At 39.9% G+C, this 25,908-nt stretch overlaps 1 protein-coding gene across 2 annotated transcripts in view; it reads right to left on the minus strand.

The window, feature by feature from the left end:
• CHN1 (chimerin 1) overlaps positions 1-25,908 on the minus strand; it is a 194,671-nt gene that overhangs the window by 98,721 nt on the left and 70,042 nt on the right. For both annotated transcript variants that reach the window (XM_040971745.1, XM_040971744.1), the window contains exons 5-6: positions 19,224-19,251; positions 16,794-16,907 (exon numbers count right to left, since the gene is read on the minus strand). In XM_040971745.1, the coding sequence (XP_040827679.1) occupies positions 16,794-16,907; positions 19,224-19,251 (142 nt within the window). The remainder of the gene's footprint in view (positions 1-16,793; positions 16,908-19,223; positions 19,252-25,908) is intronic.

The raw sequence follows: 25,908 nt of genomic DNA on the forward strand, positions 1-25,908 counted from the left end.
TAGGGCCCAGTGGTTAAAGTCCTTTCCTTGCACACACCAAGATCCCGTATGGGCACCAGTTCGAATCCTGGCAGCTTTCCATCTAGCTCCCTGCTTGTGGCCTGGGGAAGCAGTCAAGAAAGCCCAAAGCCTTAGGACCCTGCACCCATGAGGGAGACCCGGAGGAAGCTCCTGGCTTCCATTGTGGCTTTTTGGGGAATGAATCATCAGACAGAAGATCTTCCTGTCTCTCCTCTTTTCTGTATATCTGACTTTCCAATAGAAATAAATCTTTAAAAAAACACAAAAACCCTTAGCCTAAACACACACACATGCACACGCATGCACACACAAACTAAAATGGAACTGAAAACTGGCTCAATAAGATCATTCGGATAACCTGGAGAAAACAGCCCTTTGAACTAATTCACAATCTATTCTCTTCTGGGACCACCAATAAAAAGAGTGCTGTGATGACAAGAGGGGGAGGGAGGGGCAAAGAATCAACTTCGGGTATTTTGTTACATAAATGGCAAGACTTCACAACCTGCGGAATCATATGAAAACCCAAAGGCGACTGCTGAGCCTCCTAACACCCAAGCACTGCCCTCAACAGCAGAAGCCTGGGTTCTCAGGTGGGTGCCCGACTCAGGACTGCTGCAGAGGCAGTTCACTCTTGTTATACTGATACTTTCTTCTGTGAGATCATGCCTCTCTGAGTACAATATACACATGTTTTAAAAGTGCCATGACAATTTTCTTCCCAACATCTGCTGTCAGCTATCCTTATCTAAGAGTTCCACCATAATTACAAAATTTTTTTAAAAAAATATGCAAGCCAGAAATGCCTTAAAATTTCCCATTTCTTGAGTATTACCTTCTCCAAATATGCTTTTATCTGTATGTTATACATGAAAAATCAAGAGCAGAATTTTAGTTGTTTTTATGGGGACTGTATCCATTTGGAAAATTCCCAGAAAATCCTGAGGAAGCCACAGAGCTTAAACATTTCTTGGCAAGCCAGTGGGATCAGCTTTGTTGATTTCTACACACTCCCACCATCTTGCAGCCTTCTTTAGGTTTTCAGTTGAAGGCAGTAGGTCTTTCTAGGTGAAGCTTGCTAACAAAAACATTTTGATACCTGTGATGGTCGGGTTCAAAAGATGACAAAATACAAATTTAAAAGAGTCACAGTGTATAGAAGAATCACTGATTTGAAACGAACAGCAAATGAGGCCAGCATAGTGGCTCAGCAGACTAATCCCCTACCGGTGATGGCGCCAACATTCCCTCATGAGTGCCAGTTCATGTCCTGGCTTCCAATACAACTCTCTGCTTATGGCCTGGGAGAGCAGCAGAGGATGGTCCAAGTCCTTGGAACCCTGAACTTGCACTGGAGACCCTTAAGATGTTTGGATCAGATCAGCTATGGCCATAGCAATCACTTGGTGAGTGAACCAGTGGATGGAAGAACTGCTCTGTAAGATAAGCCTCTTGAAAACACATCTTTAGAATGAGCAATTCTACATGAATCAAAACTTGAAAATAAAAATATTAATGCGCTATAATCCTCTTTGTGTGCCCATGAACAAAATGTGGAGTTTGTAAAGATCAGCCAAATACAATAGTGACAACAGCAAGCTGCATCTAGTCCACTGCCAACTCTGTTCAAAAAACAAGCTAAAAATTGAGTTTTAAATGGCTATGTAAGAATCTGCATAATCTAATATTTCTCAACTGGCATGCAAAGCCTAACATAGGTACTACTGCATTCTTTCCAACACCTGAACTACGTGATCATATCTGTTTTTCCATTTTTGTTTTTTGAGAAAGAGAAATAGAGAACTAGGTCACCCCCCAATTATCCACAATGATAGGACAACTGAAGTGGGAAGCCAGGAACTTAATTCAGATCACCCACATGGGTCCCCAAGGCACAACTCCCTGAGTCTTCACACCACCTCCCAGGGTCAGCTGGCAGCAGGAGCAGGCAGCAATCACTCGCACACTCTGCTTTGGAACACGGACATCTCAGCCTTAGGCCAGAATCCCACCAGCTAATCCTGCCATTTTGATGAGTATTAAGGAAAAGAAAAATAAACACATCTTTCGAGCAGGAGTTTGTCAACATCAACAGCAGTATAATGATGATAAGAATAACCCACCCCTCCCCTCCATAACTGGCAAAGAAAGGACTACCTAGACTAAATCTAAATTATTGAGTAATCATTAACTAAATACACTTCCTACTATTCTGTATGGTATTCTGTGATGTAAGATGTAAGATAAACAGTGAGAAAAAATGCTTTATAGAAAAACTATCAGCTTTTATTTGTAAGTTATTTAAAAATGAAATTATAAGCTTTCAGTCAATGTTTTTCAAAATGATTTATATTGTTCAGCCCAGAAAGCACTAACCCTATGATTTTTTTGTCCTAGGATTTAATTTGAAAGGCACAGTTAGAAAAAGGACTATTTTCCATCTATCTGCTGGGTCATTTGTCAAACTAGCACTGGGCCAGTCCAAAGTCAGGAGCCAAGAGATCCCTCAGAATCCCCCATGTGGGTGGCAGAGCCCAATAATGTAAGTCATCTTCCACTGCTCTCTCAGGTTCACTGTAGAGAGATGGGCTGGAAGTGGAACAGCCAGAACTTGAACCGGCACTTGCTTGGAATGTCAGCACTGCAGCATATAGCTTAGTCCATTTGTGCCTCAATGCCACTCAAGATTTGTCTGTTAGACTGATTTTCTTTTAGGTTTATACATTTAATTTTCAAGACTACCATTAATTCATTTTGGTGTCATATCAGTGTTTCCTAAGTTATATTCTACACAATATTTTCTTGAAAATATTTATGTGAGTCAGGGAAGTAAGACAAAATCAGTTTGGGTATTGAAGCATTCCATGTGCCTATCCTGGGAATATTTTTGAAGTCCCTGAGAAGTCCCACAATAGAATGGAATCAACACATGTATACAAGAATACTGCAAAAGTCCACGAGTAGTTTTTTCATAAAACTACTATTTTTTACAGCTTTCGAAAATATCTTAAAGATTTTTATTTTCCTTTATTTAAAAAAGCAGAGCGACAACAACTGAAAGTTCCTCCATCCACTAATCCATTCTCCAAATGCCTGTAACTGCTGGGGCTGGGCCATGTCAAAACCAGGAACCCAGAATCCAGCCCAAATGTCCCAGGTGGGTGACAGGAACCTTATGCACCCGAGTTACCACTTACTGCTTCCCAGGGTGCATGTCAGTAAAGAAAAATAAACACATCTTTAGGAACATCAGTATAAACTTGGTAAACTGAGTCAGATGTGAAGGAACTTGGACTGAAACCAAGCCCTTCAATATGGGATGAAGACACCTACCTGGCAATGCCAACTGCTACACAAATACCTCACTCTAAGACTTGAAACTTATTTGTACCAAATTAACTTGGCTTCTGTGTGCAATGTATGACTTTGCTTATCTTTAAATTCAGTTTTATTTGAGAGACAAAGAGCTCTAATTCACTGGTTCATATTGCAAAATTAAAATATTTCTCTGTCAGATGAATAAAAATAGGAAACAAGCAGCTTGCCTTGGCAGGTGATAGACCACATCTGACCCTCCACTGGCTGACTCACATCAGAGTCAAGTCTGAGGACATCCCAAACGAGGTTTCTTGGAGGACTCCCCAACTAGAACGCTGGACTCAGACTCTGGTCACAGGGAAAATCACAGGATGTGTAATCAGACCTTGGAGTGCATAGATTGAGCCTGGGCCTCTTCGTTGCTGATGCCTGTGCTAGTGGACAGCATGCCCAGATGCACACAAGGAATATGATAGCGAGCTCATCAAGGCCAGCGGGGGACAGATGTCAACTGCCTTGTCAGAGCATGGGAAGCAGAAGAGGTTGGACAGTTCCCCAGGCCTAGCTTTGTAGCATGTTCCTATGGATGCACTAAGGTGGACTTTGTCAACCAGCAGACCTTGGAAAGATTTTCTCAACCCTGGTGCCACAAAGCCAACCACTTCTCAGGGCTACGGAAGCCACCTAACATCCTTGGAACACTTTCCCACATCAGGATCTCTAGGGTATCAAAGGACCATCCCCCATCCCCAGGTGCAGATCTAGTTTGACAGCAAGCAGCAGCCTTCTCCCCCTTCTCTTCTGCAGACACAGGAGGAAAAAAGACTAAAATGGTGTCCCAGCCACCTTCCTTTATACCTGACCCTCTCCACCCTAATCAGAGGCCCACATGGGTATGCATCCCTCTCAACTATGTAAACATGTTTTAAAAAAAGTAAAATCAAGCACCTTAATTGTAATAAATGGTTGCATGCATAAAATATACAAAATTTACAAGACAAATGGACATGGACAGGTTACTAAGAAACTGTAGCAAGCAACCTTCTGCATGTATCCATGATTCCCTTTGCTGTTTTGCTGCTGATATCAAGAAAATCAAACCAATGGTTAGGATAAAGCAGCAGCATTCTTGCCAAGGCCTACAGAAAGCAGATGGCCCAGTCTCATTTGTTCACTCTCCAATTCCTTCCTTCCCAAAGCACACCTTTCTTTTAGTTGAGAGGCACACGTCTGGCTCCTACACCTTCGCCTGGACTGCCTGTCTCCTCTCATCTCCTCTCCTTAGTTCATTTCCACACAGCGTTCAGATCTCCCACCAGACCTGTCTGTCTCAGAAAAGTCCCGACCCTTCTGTGCTGAGATGACCCCTCCCCTTTCAACGGAGTGGTCACAGCTCTTTGTGCTTGCCCTTTAGGTTTTTAGTTATTATTTGTAGGACAGTTTCATTAAAGTTAATCCTTTGTCGAGCCGATGATAGTGCCAGTGATTATTTCAATTTGCTTATCCTTGCATCTCCCGCACACAGAAGACTACCACTACAAATTTCTAACAAAGGAACAACAGGGGCCAGTGCTGTGCTGTGGCAGACTAAGCCTCCGTGTGCAATGCCTGCATCCCAAATGGGCACTCCACTTTCGATCCAGCTCCCTGCTTGTGACCTGGGAAAACAGCAAAGGACTTGTACCCCTGCACCAACAGGGAGACCTGCAAGAAGCTCCTGGCTCCCAGCTTCAGCTCAGCCTGGCTCTGCCTCTTGTCATTTGGGAAGTGAACCAGCATTTGGAAAATCTCTCTCCTCCTCTCTAACTCTGCCTTTTAAATAAATAAATAAATCTTTAAAAACAGCAAAATAGCATTTGCCCTTGGGAGCAGGAAGGTTGCAGATAATAATTTTCTTTTTCTATCTTTCTGCATTTTGTTAACAAAAACTAAAAGTTTATGGATGGGGCCCGGCGCGGTGGCGCAGTGGTTAAGGTCCTTGCCTTGCACGCCCAGGATCCCATATGGGCGCCGGTTCTAGTCCTGGCAGCCCCGCTTCCCATCCAGCTCCCTGCCTGTGGCCCGGGAAAGCAGTCGAGGACGGCCCAAAGCCTTGGGAGCCTGTACCCACGTGGGAGACCCGGAAGAAGCTCCTGGCTTCGGACCGGCATAGCATTGGCCGTTGCGCTCACTTGGTGAGTGAATCATTGGACGGAAGATCTTCCTCTCTGTCTCTCCTCTCTGTATATCCGCATTTCCAATAAATAAATAACAAAAAAACAAATCTTTAAAAAAAAGTTTATGGATGAACCTAAATTTAAGCTAATAAGTTATGATATATGAAAATCAGAGGTCCAAAAATAAAAACTAAAGGTAAAATTTGGACTTAGGAGAAATTAAAATAACAAACTTCCCATATATCTATTGACATGGAAAATATTCATGATATGCATCTAGAAGGAAAAAAGCATACCATAAATAGTGTACCTGGCATGAAATCATTTCCAACACTCCAGAAAGTGCCAGGATTTCATACATCACAGTTTAACAGCAATTATCTCTGGGCACTGGTACGAGGCATGATTTTTCTATTCTCTGTGCCTTCTTACACTGTTAGTATTTTCTGTATTAAAAATACATGAAGAAAGAAATTCTTATCAAAATAGCTATCTCACCCTAATCATTCATAACATGGTTCCACCTGCAGCAGAGTCTTCAGGAACACACCCATTTTTTCAAGCATGAGTGATGCCTTATCTTAACCTACCAACTCCCTACTGTGCGACATCAATTACTCTATGCAGTTTGTTCTATTAAAGCACATCTAACCCAGAGGGTGCCTCCTATAAACTGAAAATATTACAGACACCGAAAATCCTTCATCCAAAAACAGAAATGCTCCAACATGGAAAGGCTCTGGGCCACAAGTGAAAAAACTCCACCCTGCCCAGTGCGACAGGCAGCAAGTCAAAATGCAGGTACACACACAGAAACAACTACATAAAACTCCCTTTAAGCTACATGTTTAAAGTGTTTATGAAACATGAATCAATTTCAGGTTTAAATTTTGGTCTCACTCCAAGATATCTCATCATGTATACGCTTACATTCTGCAATCTGAAGAAATTGTAAATTTGAAACTGGTCCCAAGCATTTTAGAGATACTCAATCGGTACCAATAATGTACTTAAAGACTGGCACAAACAATGTGGTTTGGCATTTTAAAATCACTTATGCTATCCTTTTTTATCAGTATCAATTGCTGATATTTCAAACTACTAAATTCTACTGTCATCACACGTGTTATCACCTGATCTGATAACCAGAAAATTTCCCAGAAAGTGCTTCATAATTTTAAGAACAGGAAAAAAAAATCTGAAAAATTACTCTGTAGAGCGTTATTTTCCACTTATTCCAAACACTACAACAAGAAGGCTTGCAGGAAATGAAACGAAACCATGGTAACTAGCTAAACCTATCATGAGCTATCAGATCAGAACACATAGTACATTACATGTCAACGCCCACTACTGGCATCATCTTTTCCCAGTTCTGTTTGATCCTTATTCTTAAACCAAAAAAAAAAAGCTATTAACCCATTTTCATATTCTAAAAACTATAAAGCCCTTTGCCAGCATGTACTATGAGCATAAGGTTTAATTCAAGAACCCTTTGGCCAATTTTACTTTAAAAATGGACCTACTGTCCAAGATTCACTGAGAATTATTGGTTTACTGTAATCAGCATATTTATATTTCTGATTTAAATGTACTTAACCATTTTCTAATGTTGTAGCAATACCTTCTTTATGCTAAATCTTAACATTAAGAAGATTAAGTTATGTTCTCACAGGGTCCCATGCTTCATAGAATCTCATAAGCATTCTGAGTTCAAAGCAACACTATTCTTTTTAAAAAAAAGATTTCACTTATCATTTTTATTGGAAAGGCAGATACACAGAGAAGAGATACAGAGGGATTTTCCATCCACTGGCTCACTCTCCAAGTGGCTACAACGGCTGGAGCGGAGCTGATCCAAAGCCAGAAGCATTCAGTCTCCCATGTATGTGCAGGGGCCAAGGCTTTGGGCTGTTCTCAACTGCTTTCCCAGGCCACAAGCAGGGAGCTGGATGGGAAGTAGAGAAGTCAGGACATGAATTGGCACCTATATGGGATCCCTGAGCATGCAAGGCCTGGATTTGACCACTAGGCTATCACACTGGCCCCAAAGAAACACTATTTTAAGTCACAACTGTAGTTGAGTAGCCCTGTTTTACCACTGTGTCCATCCCATCACCAATCAGCACCGTCATCACAGGCAGTACAGCCACAATCACAGGATCTGCCTCAGGATGTTCTTAAACTATTCATCACCCAGCTAAACCAAACCAAGAAGGCAATGATGGCTTTTGCAGGCATTCCTGTGTTTATTACAGAACTGTGCACCCATGCAGATGATACAGTAAGCCTCTGCAAAGACTGAGGATCTTCTGCTGTTATGAACAGTCATTTCCTAACAACTATCACTTAAAAACAAATACATTATATGGACATGCCATAAAAAAATCATTGTGCATTTAGGCATGATGGCGTTCAGGAAGGTCAGATAAGTAATGTGGATGGTATTACCCTAGGGAATAGAAAATAAAAGCAAGTGGCAGGATAGCACAATAGCTTGTTAACATAGTTAATTTTGGCTTATTTAGACTTTTTTTTAGTTACATTTATGTGTTGCTTTCGCAATAAAGACACAATAAATTAACATGAATGCCAATCTGCTACTGTTTTTCTGGAGAATTACTATTTTTCTTTGACAAGCTATCCACATTTACTATAATTTTTAAATACGTATGATTACCAGGTTACTTCATAGTAAACTTCAAGTATATTTACCCTGCCAGTGGCAACTTAACTGTTGAGGATTAGCCAGAATAAGTCTCATTCTTCAATGCTTTAAACAAAGTTTTATCTGATTTTTAAAATAATGTATTGATAACTTTAAAACCTTAATTAGAAAAATGTCACTGACTATAAAGCTAAAAGTTTACTCTTGTGTCACACCCCTTGTCAATTTATACAAGATCCTGGATGTTTTATTGTTTGGGGATGCTGTTTTTAACGAGCTGTCTTCCTCTGCTTCCTAGCTTTTTTTAATCTTAGACAGTTAAAAGCTGCTTTTCTCATCTGTAAAATGATGCTAATACAAGTATTTTACAGATGGGCTATTCTGCGATTGAAATTTGAGTTTTCTAACCTGATGCCATCAACAAGAGGTTATAGGCTTCAGGGTATCAAGCCTGTTCAGTCCCTTTCAGAGGCCAGCAAAGGACAAGCATAATGAATATCTAAGACCAGTTATGAATGACCATGATAACCCCTCACTGATTTAGCTTAATGTATTGTTCAAACACATCTCTTGCTATAAGTCCTTCAATATGATGGGAAACATTGAGAGGTAACTCACATGAAATGTGTACCAAGATGCCTGAAAAGTAAATATTCAGTAAAGGTTAGCTGCTTTATTTACAAAACTTTTAAGTCCATCAAAACACGATTTAGGTGTGCCAAACCATTCCCAGAAAAGTAGTCAACATATTCTGGGGCTGTACCTTGTTATTAAAAAATTACCCTTATTAAGAGACTAATACACCCAATGCACCCACAGGTCAGAGTCCAGTTCACCTTTGCAAAGCAGACAGAGCCAAGTCATCCCTGTGACAGAGGTCCTGTGAACTAGCCCTCTCAGGATCTGAAACTCATCTCGAACCTGAAGGAAATATTCCAGGGACTTTGCCTTAAAATCCATGGCTTATACCTCAAAAAAAACCACACAAACAAACAAACAAACAAAAACCAAAACCAACCAACCAAAAAAAAAAAAAACGGTATTCTGAAATCACATGGTCAGCTCTCCTGTATCTTCTGCTTTAAATCCACTGCTATACATACATACTTTTGAGAGACAACCGAAGTTGGAATGGACAGAGTATCACTGAATTAAAACTGAGGTGATGTCAACAATTTGAAAAAATGAACTAGTACTTAAGAGAAAGGTGCAAAGTAAAATTACGACAGTATTTCATATACTCTGTCTATATCCAAAAAGACAAATGCTGATAAAGATGTGAGGGAACAGAACCTTCTTTTGTCGATAATGGGACTGTAGTGGTATAACCATTTTGGAAAACAAATTTGGTTGTTTTTTTAAAAGATTTCTTCTGGGACTAGCACACTAGTGTCCTATGTGAGCATCGGTTTTTGCCACTTCCTACCTGGCTCCCTGCCTACAGCCTGGGAACGGCCCGAGTTATTAGGCTCCTACACTCACGTGGGGAGACCCAGAAGAGGATTCTGGCTCCTGGGCTTAGGAACAGCTTAGCTCTGGCCATTACAGCTGCTCGGGCAGTGAACCATTGGATGCTAAACTAAAAGTCACTAAATGTTTTAGTGATTTTTCTTTCAGACACTCCTCCACTTACATAACTTTAAACAGTATCATACTGCACATACTGTTTCATGTGATTTTTCTCAGATTAATATGGAATATATTCTTTCAGAATTTCTCAAATAGAACCTTTTTAAAAGAATATATAATTTATTCTAACATGCTTCTCATCTTCAGAATATTATTTTCCTGATCACCATAATTAAAACAATTTTTAAATAATTTCTACTTTGATGTTTAGCACAAAATCTATAGGGACGAACAAGGACTCTAAGACATTTTGGAAGATTCACCCAAGTCTGTCTTGAATATTCAGATACAGGATTTGGGGATTAGTCAAGATTCTTGCACATGTCACCTTTTCTTCTCCCACATTGGAGAAGCTAAAATGAATCAGATTAACAAATTTCTCTGGGTTTGCTAAATTTAGAGTTAACACTTCTCCTCCAACTGAGCCCTTTAAAATCTATAAAATAACTTGAGACTTTTAAAGATCATTTTCCCTTGGGGCTGGCGCCATGACACAGTAGACTAAGCCTTCACCTGCAGTGCCAGCGTCACTTATGAGCAACGGTTCAAGTCCTGGCTGTTCCACTTCAGATCCAATTCCCTGATGATGGCCTGGGAAAGCAGCAGAGGGTAGCCTAAGTCCTTGGGTCTCTGTACCCATGTGGGAGACCCAGAAGAAGCTCCTGGCTCCAAGAATTAGACTGGCTCAGCTTTGGCCACTGGGGAATGAAACAGCAGATAGAAAACCAACCAGCCTACCTATCTACCTAACTCTCTCTCTTCCTCTCTCCCTCCTCTGTATCACCTACCTCTCTCTTCTTCTCTCACACCCTCTGTATCCCCTACCTACCTCTCTCTCTTCCTCTATCCCTCCCTCTGTATCGTGGTCTTAGCTTCTCTCCAATTTTTCCTTTCAAATACAAATCTTTTAAAAAATTATCACTTCTTCATACCCAAAGGGAAACTGTTTACTAAATTAATTATTTAAGTAATTCTAAAAAGCTTAGCTACCATCATCTTTTCAACCCACCATTTTATAGCTCCAGCGATGACCTCTCCAAACTGCATATGTCAATATCACGGTCTTGCATTAAACTTTTAAAATCTATGCATGGCTTTTTCAGAGTATTCATTTTAACGTCATGGAGATGCCCTTACTACACAAAGATTGCGAAAATTTTTTGCACTAAATTAACTTACATTTTGATTTCCACTGTTTGAAGTACTCTCATATTAATCAAAATAAGAATATCTGTGTGTTCAAATCATTAACATAATTAGGTTTACTATATCACTTTTAAAGCATGATTTGCTTAAAAGTTTGCTTGAAAAAAAATTTTAGCCAAGTTTTTCAAATACTATATGTAAAAGAACATCACCAAAACATTCCACAAAACTCTGATGCATGGTCTTGCATATAATTTTCCTTGGATCATATACTTCATTGTGTTACTATTTACCTAAGGTAACACTGGATAAGTTACTATAATAGGAAGTTGACTACGACTGAAAGATTTGAAGAATGATACTACAAGCTGATATTCCTGTCTCACATGACTACAGCCTACACTGTTGACTGGCCACAGTCAACTGCCCAACTGGTGTACATGTCCCCTCCCGCCCTACTGCCAGATGTTAGTCACCAAGTCCTTCCAAAGCCTTATCCTTCAGAAGTAGTTAGCCCTGTTTCTCAGCTCTAGAAGCAGGTGTTAGGTGAGTCAACAGTACATTCATTTCACTACACAAGTAGGGTTCAGAAACGGGGATCCCAACTGACCCTATTAGCCTAGAAGCAAGGATGCACACAGCATGCCATGGGATGGGTTCCCTCAGACTCTCTTGCCAACCCTAAGTAAGGAAGTGTATAGCTCTGATTGCTGTGGCAGTCACTTTCTGACTGCAAGGGAAAACAGCCTTAAACTAACACTGATGCATACAGTGCCCACACTGAAACCCAACAATCATAAGGCCTTCATATTCAACATCCTGATCATTCATGCTGCTAGTACATTTCTCTAGTCATTATTACATATTTCCTTTAAAAGCTTACAGTTAAGCCAACAGATTCTCATTACTTTGTGCATCAGAGAATACTTGCAGCTGAAAGCCCCTCAACTGACAGAGGACATGATTTCTAAGAGTGGGATGCTGTGCTCACAGACTGGATCAAGGTCTCTTGTGAATTCCGAAAAGGCTCCATACCTAAAGTAAGGCCAGGAAATAACAACTCAAGGTTGTCAGATTCTGAAATCCATACTGCAGCTTCATTTCCAATGTTCCAACGTGAGAGGAGACAACTGCAATTATTTTGTGATCGAATTTTTAAAACTTCAACTGCTTATTCTCTATTATCTTCCTCTTCTTTTTCAATCTACAAACTGCACTGAAAGGATTAATATATGACCAACACTTCAAATGTTCTCCTTCCAATATCTAAGATCACATTTCACCCCAGAATCAATCAGTGTTGACAGGTCCAACATGTCATAACAACATGTAACTTTAGTCCTATGTCCTAGTAAATGTGCAGCACTACCATGAAGAGATTTTATAAAATATTTCCAGTTTGAACAAAACTCATGCAAGTGTACCTTATATTAAATGGATGATTTAGGAGGAGTAACAGTGAGAATCCAACGCTCAGCTGTGAATCACCAATTTATACCATCCGATAACACAGGAAATTAACAAGCTTTAGGATGAAAATGCCATGAATATATTTCCTGAGTCAGTCAAGGCCTTAGTACATTTAAACCAAATCCATTAAATAACATGGAAATTTCTGATAAAAAGTGAAAAATTATTTCTGAGTTCTTATGGTTCTACTTACACTCAGAAATATTTATATTTTATCAGGTATAATGGGGAGGATGAGAAAACAGATAAACATTTAAAACATCATTTCATAAGATCATGCTTATTACCTCTCCACTAATCGTTTTACCCTTTTTTTTTTAAACCTTTTTCAAGAAACAAATGAAAATTCTGAAACATAATAGTTATCTAAAAATCAGAACTCACTGGATGGGTTTGACAAATTAGAAGACAGTAACAGAACTAGCAGATAGGCGAAGGAAAATGTCCAACCTGAACCCAACATTTTCCTAGAGAGAAGAATTGTATCATACTTTATGAAATATATTTTTAAAAGGATTATTTCCCTTACTACTGAAAACCTTATAAAAGAACACTTTCAACATAAAAAAAATTTGTTTTGGGTTGGGCCATAGGATTTATCTATTTGATAGGCAGTGACAGGTCTTCCATCCACTGGTTCACTCTCCAAATGACCACAGCAGCCAGAGCCAAGCCAGGCCAAAGCCAGAATCCAGGAACTCAATAGAACGGCAGGGGCCAAGCATCTGGACCATCTCACACTGCCTTCTCAGGCACACTGGGAAGGAGCAGAAGAAAGCAGAGCAGCTGAGATTAGAGCTGACACACATTTAGGATGGCAGTGTCACTGGTTTAACCCACAGTTCCACAATGCAGGCCCCTCTACCAAAATCTTAAAATTCCTCCAGTATACTTATTTGATGTCTGCTATGTCAGTTCAGGCTACTGCTAATCAAAATGCCATAAAAAGTCAACACACAGACAACTCTGAAATTCCCATGAAATACTTCATGAATCATGATCCAATGGCTAAGATAGTGCCTTTTCTTCACCTGTGTGATATGCACCCCTCCTCACCCAATACCAGAAACACTCACCAGATAAGTCATGATTCCTGAATGAAGGATCAACAGAAAAGCCAGTCAGAGCCTGGTCTAAACTTCAGGTAGACACAGGAAGAGGGAGAAAACACAGATGAAAAGCAAAGGAAGCCTTACCCACAGGAGACCTGTCATGCCATGCCCTGGTTGCTGACTGCAGAAAGCTAGTGCTGGTTTGGTGTAAGTGTAATACACACTCCCCTAAACACCACCTCAAGGCATACACAAAGCTCATCAGGGTGGGAGCAAGACCCTGCAAGCAGAGGATACATGCCAGTGTGAGCAAGAGGTATGTCCTAGCAAACACGGCAGCCTGGTCAACCCTACAACCTTACAGCTACTACATCAGATTGTAAGGTGGATCACTAATAATTCTATACAGGATTCATTAGAAGGAATGAGATTGGACCAAGGGATTCTTTCAAAAGTGTTATTGAACTAGTCCAGAAAGCAGCCTTTTCTAACAGCTGGAAAAAACAGGGAAATTAAGAAAAATACTTAAGGAGTAATATTGTTGGGTATGTGAGATGAGTGTAAGAAAAAAGTCTTGTGAATCAATAGATAATATAGGTACAAGACCCAGGGCTGTCAAAGGCTATGAAACGGTATGAAATACAAAAGGTAAGGTATGGCTCCAAAACACAAAAGCAAAACTACAGGGTGGGATTACAAAGTTCATATTTTTTTTAGTATAAAATGTTAAGCAATTTTAACATCAAAAATATGTATTTGATATAGGATACTGTAAGAGGCTCAAAATAACAATGCTAGAACCTACACACATTTTACTAGAGATGAGGAGAAAGCAGTGCACAGTAGATAAGGCCTCCATCTACAGAGTCAGCATCCTGTAAGGCTGCTGGTTTGAGTCTCAGCTGTTCTGATACAGCCCTTTGCTAAATGGCATGGGACAGCAGCAGAGGATGGTCCGAGCCCTTGGGCCCCTGCACCCACGTGGTAAGACCTGAAAGAACCTCGTGGCATTGAGGATCTCTGGGAAGTAAAGCAGCAGATGAAAGACATTTCATTATGTCTCTCCTTGACTCTCTGCAGTTCTTTCAAATAAAATAAGTAAACCTCAAAAAAAAAAAAAAAAGAAACAAAATGATTTCCTGGATTTTTTCTTGTGGCACTGAATAATAGTGTCTACCAGTTAATAAAGTGAACAGAACTATTAAAGCTTATTTGGGAGTAAAAGTGACGAGCTCAATTTTGAATTTATTAAAGTTGAGGGATCTACTGAAGAATTGAAGTTTAAGGATTTATTGCTAATTTTAGAGGCCTTGGTCAGCACGATAACTGCATAATGAACATAGATGGCCGGAAACCAATCTGGCCATCCCCACATTGTTAACACATTACATGAAAAACCAAACAAACTGACATGAATTGGAAAAATCATCACTGAAGCTGGAGTGTCAGGAAAGAATACATTTATCAACACAAACTCAATTTCATATTCTGCTTGACACTTTCCTGCCTTACATCTACTTTAAATAAGGAAAATACAATATTTCAGCACATGAATTACTCATAATGCATATGCACAAATTCTTTTACCTATTACCACTTTTTCACTTTTTACTCATTATTGTTTCTTTCCCAAGCAATATTTTTAGGGAGACACTCAACAACAAAGGCTGCTATCCCCCATGCACCTATGAACTGAAAATACTCCTCTCAAGCTAATGGTTAGTATTCTCCAATTCTTATTCCAAGATTTGCTAGATCACAGTGGACAAGAAGTGATTATTAAATTGAAAGTTGTGAGTTAAATGCAACGGGGTAAGAAGTTGGAAATATTGGGTGTCAGCCAGGAAAAACAATGTGATGTCCACCTTACAAAGTGACAGGCAGTATAGTGTGATGGAGACCACTCAAACTTTGCAATGAGGCAAAGATAAGCTCAACTTCCAGTTATTATATTTATGTGTGATCTTGAAGAAAAGGCAGAAAAAGAGGGTGTTGTGAAGGATTCTGTCTCATTGTATACCGCTGGCTGTCCCTTATTCTGGTCTACCAGCCTTTACATGAAAGCTTTTCTACCCAGACGATGAGATGACCAGACTACGCGGAAATGCAGCGCTGCAGATTTTTGGAATAACTTTAAAATTACTGAATGTCAGAATAGAAAGGTGTCAAAACTAACATTAAAAAACCGTAGTCTTTGAGTCCAAGCAGTGATAAAACCAAAAGATAATTCAATTGTTGGGCCAGATTTTCTTTCTCCTGGATACTTCAAGGTAAACCCCAAGACTAATACAATTAAGTCACAGAAAGCAGAGTGACAATTTATAATTTGCTATAGAAAGCTAACTTCCCATGTTATCAGGAAGAATAACACTAAATCTTGTGGACAAGAGCAAGTCTAAGTGATCTCAGAGAAGGAATGGACATGTTAGTCTCAAAAATGAACATATTTCTCCATCTTTCATTCTTACCTTTCAAAAGAATTTATATCAATTCTTTTATATCAATCTGACCTGTTTCTTAGGAAGTTACTACATGTTCGGAAACTACATGTTTCCAAAGAACAGACAAATGTATTTATGAACAAATGAAGGCATGAATAAAGTTAACGGAGAACGATTCTAAACCTTTGGAGAGGCAGCAAAGCAGATCAATTCAAAACACACTCAGAAGCCAGAATGTCTGGGTTTAAATACCAGGCCCACAACTTACTAAATATATGTCCTTGACCAGATGACTCAACTTCCAGGTCCTCTACTTCTTCACCTTTAAAGTTTCGGATAACTTTACAGAGTTGTTCATGAGGATAACCAAACTATTGTATTCTTCTTGCTATTGGGCTATTATTGCTGGCTCAGTGGAAATACTTGTCTGTGGGCACTGCAGTCTAAGGTTAAGATTAGCCAAAAGGACTGAGCAAAGTCCTATGGACAGCAAAAGCACAGAGCTCCCACCCAAGAAAAGCTGCTTCAACAAAGAGGCAATCCAAGAGAAATGACCTTGGGTTTGGCTTTATGATTTAACAAAAGACTTTTCTTTCCTATTAGTCTGTTGCCTTATTTAGACATAGATGGAAGCCAAAACAGTAAAACAAATGAGAGAAGGGATAGAACGGGATGGAAGCAAGCAGCTATAACAAAAATGCTTTGGAAGTTTTTCAACTCTTAATTACTGCACACTACCATTCATGAGGCATTTTTAAACGGTCTCAAAGCTATTAAAATGGTGATTAGGTCCCAAATAAACAAGAAGCAATTCAATTAGATGTTGGATACTTTAAAATTTTTAAGGGGGTTTTACATGCAGTAGAGCTGTAATTGCAGGTCCAAGACCAACCTTAAAGCCAAAGTGTAGGTTCCCGGCTGCCGCTGGCTCTCTCGGATGAGATAGCTCCCCTCAGCCACGCTCAAGAGCTGGTCAGCTGCTTCTCTGGAGATCATGCCGTGGAACCTACGGAACACAAGCACAGCACTTGGGTTTAACTGTGCTTATGTTGCTCTCTGCTGGGCCACTGCCCAGCTTCTTAAGAACAGATCAAGGTCGAATCCAATCTAGTTCTCAACCTCCAAACCAATCAAAATTCACATCCACTTCAGGAAAGCCTGACCACCACTCTGTAGAGAAGACAGCTCTCCCCTTACATAGCCATTTGGCCTAATGGGCTTGCTACAAAACAATACACAGAAATGTCTCCCAGTTCCTTCCTTCTCACTAGTGGCATTCCTACAAAATTTGGCTCAACTTTATGCTGACAATTTTCCGGAACTCTGCGTAGTCCTTAATTGGCATGATCACCCAATAATGTGCATAATCTGCATTACTGAATTCTCAAGCCAAAAGCAAATAACTGAATAATTGGCCTTCAATCTTTGCTAAAATCTTATCTTTGATTACCAAAGAAAAAAGCAGAAAGAATAAATATTTTAACCAATAACATTCCTCACACATGCCTGTTATATTCACCTTTAACAATCAGACATAAAGAATGTGAAGAAAAAGCCAGTGGTAATACACTACCCCAATATATACTATGTATTCATTATTTTGAGCTCAAAGTGCTTGAAAAATAGCAAATGGAGGGAGAGATTTTATCTGAAATCTTACATCTGCCTAAACACAGAGCTTCTAAAAGAACTCAGCTGTCACCCATATCCTCTCTGGGAGTTTGATCAAGCTTGCAAAGATTGTTACAGGAAAAGAAATTGAAAGTTCACATCTTACACACTCTGGTCACAAATCAGCATACCTCCTTTTATTCTTCTAAGGGTCCATTCATTTTTGCTATAATTGTTCGCTCTTTCATAAGTGGTAAATATCTCTCTTTGCGCTACTAAGCTCTCAATTCTCACCAGATTTTTAAAAAAAATCTTTTCTATGATAGCCTTGTGTGGATACTAAAACTTAATGAGTTTATTTGGTTTTCTGTTATTCTGCTCATTTTGTCATAGATCTAACTTTCAAACCTAGCTTGGTACAGGGAAAAATCTTTCCTCACTGCTTAAAAGGAACCCCAACTTCTTGCATGAATGAAACAATAGTCATCTGAATCTGGAATTATACACTTATATTTTAAAATATACGTATTTTTATTTACTCATCTTAGAGGCAGAGAGACATGAGTTTCCATTGTTGATTTACTTCTCAAATACTCCCAGTGGCTGGGAGGCAGAAATCTGAGCCAGGAACCCAGGGACTTGAGTCAGGAGCTACAGAGCTAATCTAGGTAGTCTAGGTAGTCTAGGACATGGGCACCTTAACTACTCGGCTTGAACGCTCATTCAGTGCATGCAATTCTGTAGACTGACTTCTCTGCTTAATCCTTTAATGAGCATTTTTTTCAGGTATCTAAATGTAGGCTAACCTGAAATGACATTTTAAGGTCCTGAAATGGCATATTAATAACTTACGAATCTTGTAAGGAATAAGTGGCAATTTTCTGACATTCTTTCTAATACAAATGGCTTGGTCTCCCTAAACTCAAGCTTCCTTGTTAAGATTTATCTACTTCTCTGAAGGGCAAAGTACACAGAAGGAAAGCTGGAGAGAGACAGAGGGAGGGAAGCCAGGAGCTTCCTTAAGGTCTCCATGTGAGTATAAGGGCCCAAGCACTTGGGCCACCTTCTGATGTTTTCCCAGGCACATTAATCATGGAGCTGAGTTAGAAGTGGAGAAGCCAGCAACTGGCACCTGCATAGGATGTTGGCACGGCAGCTAGCAGCTTTTCTGGCTATGCCATGATGCCACCCTCAATTTAAGCCTTAGAACAACTCACAAGCAGCCAGCATCTAACCCAGTGGTTAAGATGCTGGTGAGGACATCCGTATCTCCCACCACTTTCCCAGGTGCATTAGCAGGGAGCTGGATAGGAATTAGGGCAGGCAGGAACCAACACCCATGTGGGAGGCCAACACCACAAGCAGAGGTTTTATCTGCCAAATCACAGCGCTAGCTCCCTGATGTTTCCACAGATACCTAAAACACATGCACACATGAAAATAGTTTCTTCAAATGTATTCAGGATGATTTACATCCTCAAATGGCTTGCATCATTAACATTTTTCACATTCATTTTTCCATGCTATTTCCTTCATCTTTATATTTGTTTATTGTATGTATATTTTCATCACTACATAAAACCATTATATCTAAGAAAAACACATATGAAATTTAAATACTTCCTTTACTTTGCTTTTATTTTTACTGCAAGTATTCATTTGCATCTTACATATGCCAATCTATACACAGTTTCTGATAATCCATACTTACTCTCTTCCATAATACTTTGGTCTGTTTTCTACCTATTGGAAAGAAAAAGAAAAGTAGATTTGTAAAAATGTAAATGTGCTGAACATAACATTTTGTATATGTGGCAAACTATAGCACTTTTTGAAAACAGGACTGGAATTATATTCCTACTCCTAACAGTATCTTAATTGCATCATCTGAACTGATTTGTTACTCTCTCTAGACTCATTTCTTTCCTTTTTCACTTTAAAGGCAGAGAAACAAGAGGCACAGAGGAAGAAACTGTCTTTCAGCTCATTCACTCCCCAAATGCCTTCAAAGCCAGGAGTCTAGAACCCCATTCAGATCTTCTGTGCATGGTAGGGACAGAATCTGAATAAAGCAATCCAGCATGGACTGTGAACAACTTAACCACTATATCGAAAGTCTGCACTCCCAACCTGTTTTATATGTCAAATGCTGGACACACTAAAAGGCTTATATTAAACTAAAACTTTATAGTTCTCACATTTAAAGACAATGAAAAATGCAGCACTTTATTCAAGAAGTAAAATAGATTTTAAAAAAAAGCTTGATGTCACTTCTCTGTCACAACAGACTAGTTTTTCTCCAATCCTGTTACCATCTCGATATAACCTTGCCCTCTTCTCCCATTGGCTCTTTCCTCTCCTCAGTAAATCTCCCAGATTCTCACACCACTTATGCATGCTGTAGCTAAGGGAAGTGCCAGCAGAAGAGATTCTGAAGCATTTTCACTGGAGTGCACAAGAAGATACAGCACTGCCTCATCCACTCAAAGACAAAGCCTTGACAGGTGTTTTTCCTTCTTTGGGGAAATATCACTGCATAAGACCAAAATGGTCACGATTCTTTTAGAATTCACATTGCAATGGTGAAAGATGTGCAATAAGTTTTTTAAAGAATATCAGGAGAAAACAGGAAGTGGTAAGGAAGACAAGAATGGGTAAAAAGGGAGTTGGGTGATCAGGAAAGGCTGAAATGACATTTAAACTGGTACTGCAGGACAAGAAATCAGCTCTGTGAAATCAAAGGAGCAAAATAAGCTTGTCTCTAGGAGGTACTTCAGTGACATCACAATCCCCACCTAACAAGTTCTTGGTGTTTGATACATATTTTGACTGTATTTAAAGGTCATTTAGTCATCACAGTAAGACAAGATTACTGTGCTTCATACTGATAAGACAGCATTATCACTGTCAGTTATTCTTAGGGTCAAGTTTGCCTTTAGTTTTAATTGAAAAAATTGTGTGCATATATTGGGACCAGCGTTATAGTACAGCAGATTAAATTACCAGTATCTCATAGAGTCCCAGCTGCTCCATTTTCCAACCCACTTCCCCGAGAGTGGACTAGGAGAAATGGTTCCAAACACTTGAACTCTTGCACTCAAGTGGGAGGCCCTGAAAAAGCTCCCAGTTTCTCTCTGGCCCAGCCCTAGTCATATGGTCATTGGCAGAATAAACCAGTAGATGAAAGATCTTTGTCTTGTATGTGTTCTTTTCTTTCTGTAACTCTGTCTCTCAAATAATCTTTTAAAAAGCTTATGTGACAACCTAAGAAACACATTTTAAAAGATTTATTCATTTGAAAGACAGTTGCAGAGACAGAGGGAGAGGCACCCTTGAGAGAGAAGCAGTTCCCGGCTAACAGCCTTGGATCAGCTTAGCTCTGGCCAATGAGATGCCTAGGGGAGGGCACTAGCAGATGAAAGATCATCTCTATCTCTCCTCTCTGTAAAAATTTGCCTTTCAAAGAATAAAATAAATCTTTAAGAGAGAACTTCCAGCCACTGGTTCACACCCCCAGATGGCCACAGTGGCCAGAGCCAGGTCAGTTCAAAGCCAGGAGCCATTTCTGGGTCTTCCCAATGGATGCAATGGCCCAGGAACTCAGGCTATCTTCTGCTGCTTTCCCAGGCACATGAGCAGAGAGCTGCATCAGAAGTGGAGCAGCCAGGTCTGGAACTGGCACGCAGGGAGTATGCTGGGTTTGCAGGTGGCAGCCCTGTACCACACATACTATGCAACTATGTTTTTCCTCATAGAATGGTAGAATGGCCATTCTCTTTCAATTTAAATCTTAAAACAATTCATAGTAAGTATGCTCAAATCATGACAATAAGGACACCTAAGTTTGCAATGAGCTATGTAATAATGTAACATATATATACATATTATGTGTAGAACTTGGTGTTTTGATATATATCAATACTGTCTGTTAAAAAAACATACATTTCATATCCCATCATCTTAGTTTTATGATCAGAAGCTTTCAAAGCTACTTGAGGCAATTTTCAGGTATTAACTACAGTAGCCATGCTGCATTAATTTACTCCTCCTGTTTCAGTAAAACTTCGTGTTCTTCAACCATTATCTCCCCAATCCCCATCCCACCACTACTTTCCAATACAGCACTTTCTATTCTCTGCTTTTAGAAGTTTGGAATTTGATTCCACATCTTAGTGACATCATGCAGCATTTATCCTTCCATGACCGGCTTATTTCACTCAATAGAATGTTCCATAGGTACATCTTTGTCCTACAAATGACATGATTTTCTTTTTTAAAAGCTGCATCCAATCTGGAATATACAGCACTTGAGGGTACTACAAAAACTGTTATAAAAAAGTAGAATTACGGTTGAGTATGATAGGCTAGCAGCTAAAGTCCTTGTCTTTCACACACCAGGGATTCCATATGGGCACTGGTTCTAATCTCAGCTACTCCGCTTTTCCAGCTCCCTGTTTGTGGCCTTGGAAAGCAGTTGAGGATGGCCCAAAGCCTTGGGACCCTGTACCTGCATGGGAGACTTGGCTGGAAGAGGCTCTGGGCTGCTGGCTTCAGATCTGCTCGGCCCTGGCCATTGCAATCACTTGGGGAGTGAATTAGATGGAAAATCTCCCTCTCTGTCTCTCCTCCTCTCCGTATATTTGACTTTCCAATAAAAATTAATAAATCTTTTGAAAAAGCAGAATTAAAAATTACTCGGGCCCAGTATGATGGCTCAGCGGCTAAATCCTGACCTTGTAGGTGCCAAGATCTCATCATGGGCACCAGCTAATATTCTGGCTATTCCACTTCCCATCCAGATCCTGGTTTATGGCATAGGAAAGCACTAAAGCATGGCACAAAAACTTGGGACCCAGCACCCACATGGAAGGCCTGGAAGCTTCTGCCTCCTGGCTTCAGATCGGCTCAGCTCTGGACGTTGTAGCCATGGGGATTGAACTAGTGGATCTTTTAGTCTCTCCTCTGTAAATCTGGCTTTCCAATAAACATTAAAAACAAATATAAAAAAAATTAGAAAGGATTTCAGTGCAAAAACATTTCTGAACACTGTTATGGAAGGTATGTGATAAAAAAACTTTAATATTTCAAGTGTATATAAACACAATATTTCAAGTGTATATAAACAGAACTCTTCATTCATTTTCTTTATCTATTCATTCACAATGGATCAACCTCCACTGATTCCATAACTTGGCTTTGCAATAGTGCTATCATGGATATGGAGGGTAAGATCTCTCTAACATGCAGATAATTATTCTCATGGGTATATAGTTAGTAGTGCAACAGCTACATCATTCGGTAGTGAAGACACAGCATCAGGAAGTTGGGTAACTCGTTCAAGCATCAAAGTTGGGTAACTGTTCAACTAGTAGAGTTCTATGGAATAGCAAGAAGGGTCTAAACCCTCTGGGTAATTTACATTGACTCATCTAAGTGAGGCTGAATATGGCAGTTCCCATAGCAACTTAAGGCCTGTCTTTTGGGTAATCATCTCCCTCCCTCAGTTCTGCCCACAGCCTAGCTCCCATGTCAGCCAGATATGACAATGTTTCCAGGAAATTTTAGACAATCATTAAAATGAAAAAAAAAAAGCTTCAGTGAAAAACTACGGATGACCTATATCAATTCTTATAGTTTATCAGATTCTAGTTAGCACACTTTGAGTTACTGCAACTCTCATGCTGTAGGAAACTGACAAATTTCTTTCACATTGGTTTATTTCTCCCCCTACATTTAGTGAAAAAAAAAAAAACTAGCTTTGGCTCCACGTGCTTTTCAATACTCCTTGGAGCCCACAATATAATGAAGCCTACAGCTTGTGATGAGCACCACTTTGAGACCTAGCTGCTCTATTTCCAATCAGCTCTCTGCTAATGTCCTGGAAAGCAGCGGAGGATGGCCCAACTTGGGTTCCTGCATCCATGTGGAAGACCAGGAAGAAGCACTGAGCTGTGAGTTTTGGCCTGGCACAACCCTGGGCCACTGTGGCCATTTGGGGAGTAAGCCAATGGTCAGATCTCTCATCTCTATGTAATTGTCTTTCAAATTAAAAAAATCTTCATAAACATTGCTTGAATCCATATAAATTTGTGCTGTTGTGACTTTGCTAACTGTAACATCTGCCTGAATTACAACTTCCTCCTAGTGCTCTCAGGTCTAATGAGTGAAAACAAAATTTTGACACATGTTTAATACAGTCAGGATTTTAACTTTTAGTAACAATTAGACTTCACCAACTCATCCTTCACAAACACTTTGTTGTCACTTGATGTTGTTCTCAGATCATTTATTATCTTCTCCAATTGTGCTCCACCTGACTGGCCTTACTCCATAATCTGTTCGTAAAACTCACCATTAAAAATAGGCCAGTTGGCCTGGTCCCTACAGCTATAATGACTGCAATACTATTTTTAGGTACAGAATTTAGAGAGTGGGGTCACACATTTGCTGGACAGCAAAATTCACTTTTTAGAGAAAAATTCAGTTTAAACTTAAGAATTTTAAGTTTCTAGGGTATTAAATGAAAAAATATTATTCAGAAGAACAATCTAGCAGTGCTTATCCTTCTAAAAATGTACAAAGACTTAGTATTTACTCCAGAGGGAATCCTTGCACACGTACATGTAAGAAACTTCACTTGAGCACTGTTTGGGGAATTTCTACCTTTGTGTACAACTACAATGTCATGATACACTTAAACAGCAGGATGATGGGCTTGGGACTGTTGCTACAGGGGGAGATATAATGTGATTATATGGGGGAAAGCCGTGAGGTGGAAGAAATGGGGGAATGGGGAGGGTGGAAGGGAATATCCCTGAGCCTATGGAACTATATCATGGAAAATTTTTTTAAAAAGTTTTAAATTATATCAGAACAGATAAAATAGGCAGATAAAAAAGTAAACACATGCCACCAGGGGAAAGAACAGGCATGGTATGAAAACACAGTGCAGGTGTACGGGGAATATGGAAAAACCATTAGGACCTACCACAGAAGGTATTAGGTATTGGTCAGCTTTTCATGACTACAGCAAGTTATCTGAAGCAGGCTATTTTACTAAGAAAAGAGGTTTATTTTAGTCCATAGTCTGGAATATAAGGTCCAAATATCATGGTGCCACCTCTGGCAAGGGCCCCACCGGCTGGACCATATCTGGTGGGAACATGTCTGGATCTCTGTCCTGCCTGTGGCGGTCTCTCTCCATTTCCTTAGAGAAGCACCAGGAGCCAGTCAGGCTCCACCCTAATCATCCAATCCAGTCTGATCACCACCAAAGGGCCCACATTTAATCACCATACCTGGAATAAGTTTCCACCTTTTTAGGATCATTAACATAAGATTCTGGAGACAACATTCCTTCAAGAGTTTAGGAGGATAGTCAAACTGGAGAATATGAATATAGGCTATGGGATAATTTTATATATATTTTTTTCAGGTAGTACATAAACCGAACACTTTCAAGTATCAAGTTGTTGTTGCTTGTATTGTTTTCTCAGAATAGCTCACTGCTCTGTAGATTGCTAGTGGAAAGAGCTACACATTTGGGATTGGTTTCCTATGATGATGGTTCTGAATTAAAGTCTACTAAATCAGTGAACACTTTAAAATAATTTCCTATATTTTTAAAGTAAGGTAGGACGAAAATGGAGAACAATGAGGAAGAAAAGGAGGACAAAAGCTGTTGCCACTGCCTCATGACTTAGAAAAACAGTCATATTAATTCTGTATATACACTCCAATATTTTAAATCAAAATTAGCAATAGGGACTGACATTGTGGCAGCGTGGTTTAAATTGCTCTCTGCAACACCAGCATCCCATAAGAGCACCAGTTCCAGCCCTGGCTGCTCAGTTCCTGTCCAGCTTGTTGCTAATGTGCTTGGGAGCATACATGATCACCCAACTCCTTGGCCCTCTGCCATACGTGGAGATCCAGATGAAGTTCCTGACTTGACTTTAGCATGGCCGATAGCATTCATTACAGCCATTTGAAAGTAAGCCAGGGGATATAAGGTAACTCTTTGTAACTCTGCCTTTCAAACAAAGAAAAACAATCTTAAGAAGAAACAGAAACAGAAATATCTTACAAGTCTCTCCTTAGAAATTATTTATCAGGGCCTGGTGCAGGTAGCCTAGTGGTTAAAGTCCTCACCTTGCATGCACTGGGATCCCATATAGGCACTGCTCCTCTTCCCATCCCGCTCCCTGCTTGTGGCCTGAGAAAAACAGTCAAGGATGGCCCAAAGCCTTGGGACCCTGCACCTGTGTGGGAGACCCAGAAGAAGCTCCAGGCTCCTGGCTTTGGATCGGCTCAGCTCTGACCACTGCAGCCACTTGGGGAGTGAACCAGCAGAAACAAGATCTTTCTCTCTTCTCTCTAAACCTGCCTTTTCAATA

Source organism: Ochotona curzoniae, unplaced genomic scaffold, assembly GCF_017591425.1.
Source record: "Ochotona curzoniae isolate NIBS_2020 unplaced genomic scaffold, NIBS_Ocur_1.0 contig_2210, whole genome shotgun sequence".
NCBI classification, from domain to species: domain Eukaryota; kingdom Metazoa; phylum Chordata; class Mammalia; order Lagomorpha; family Ochotonidae; genus Ochotona; species Ochotona curzoniae.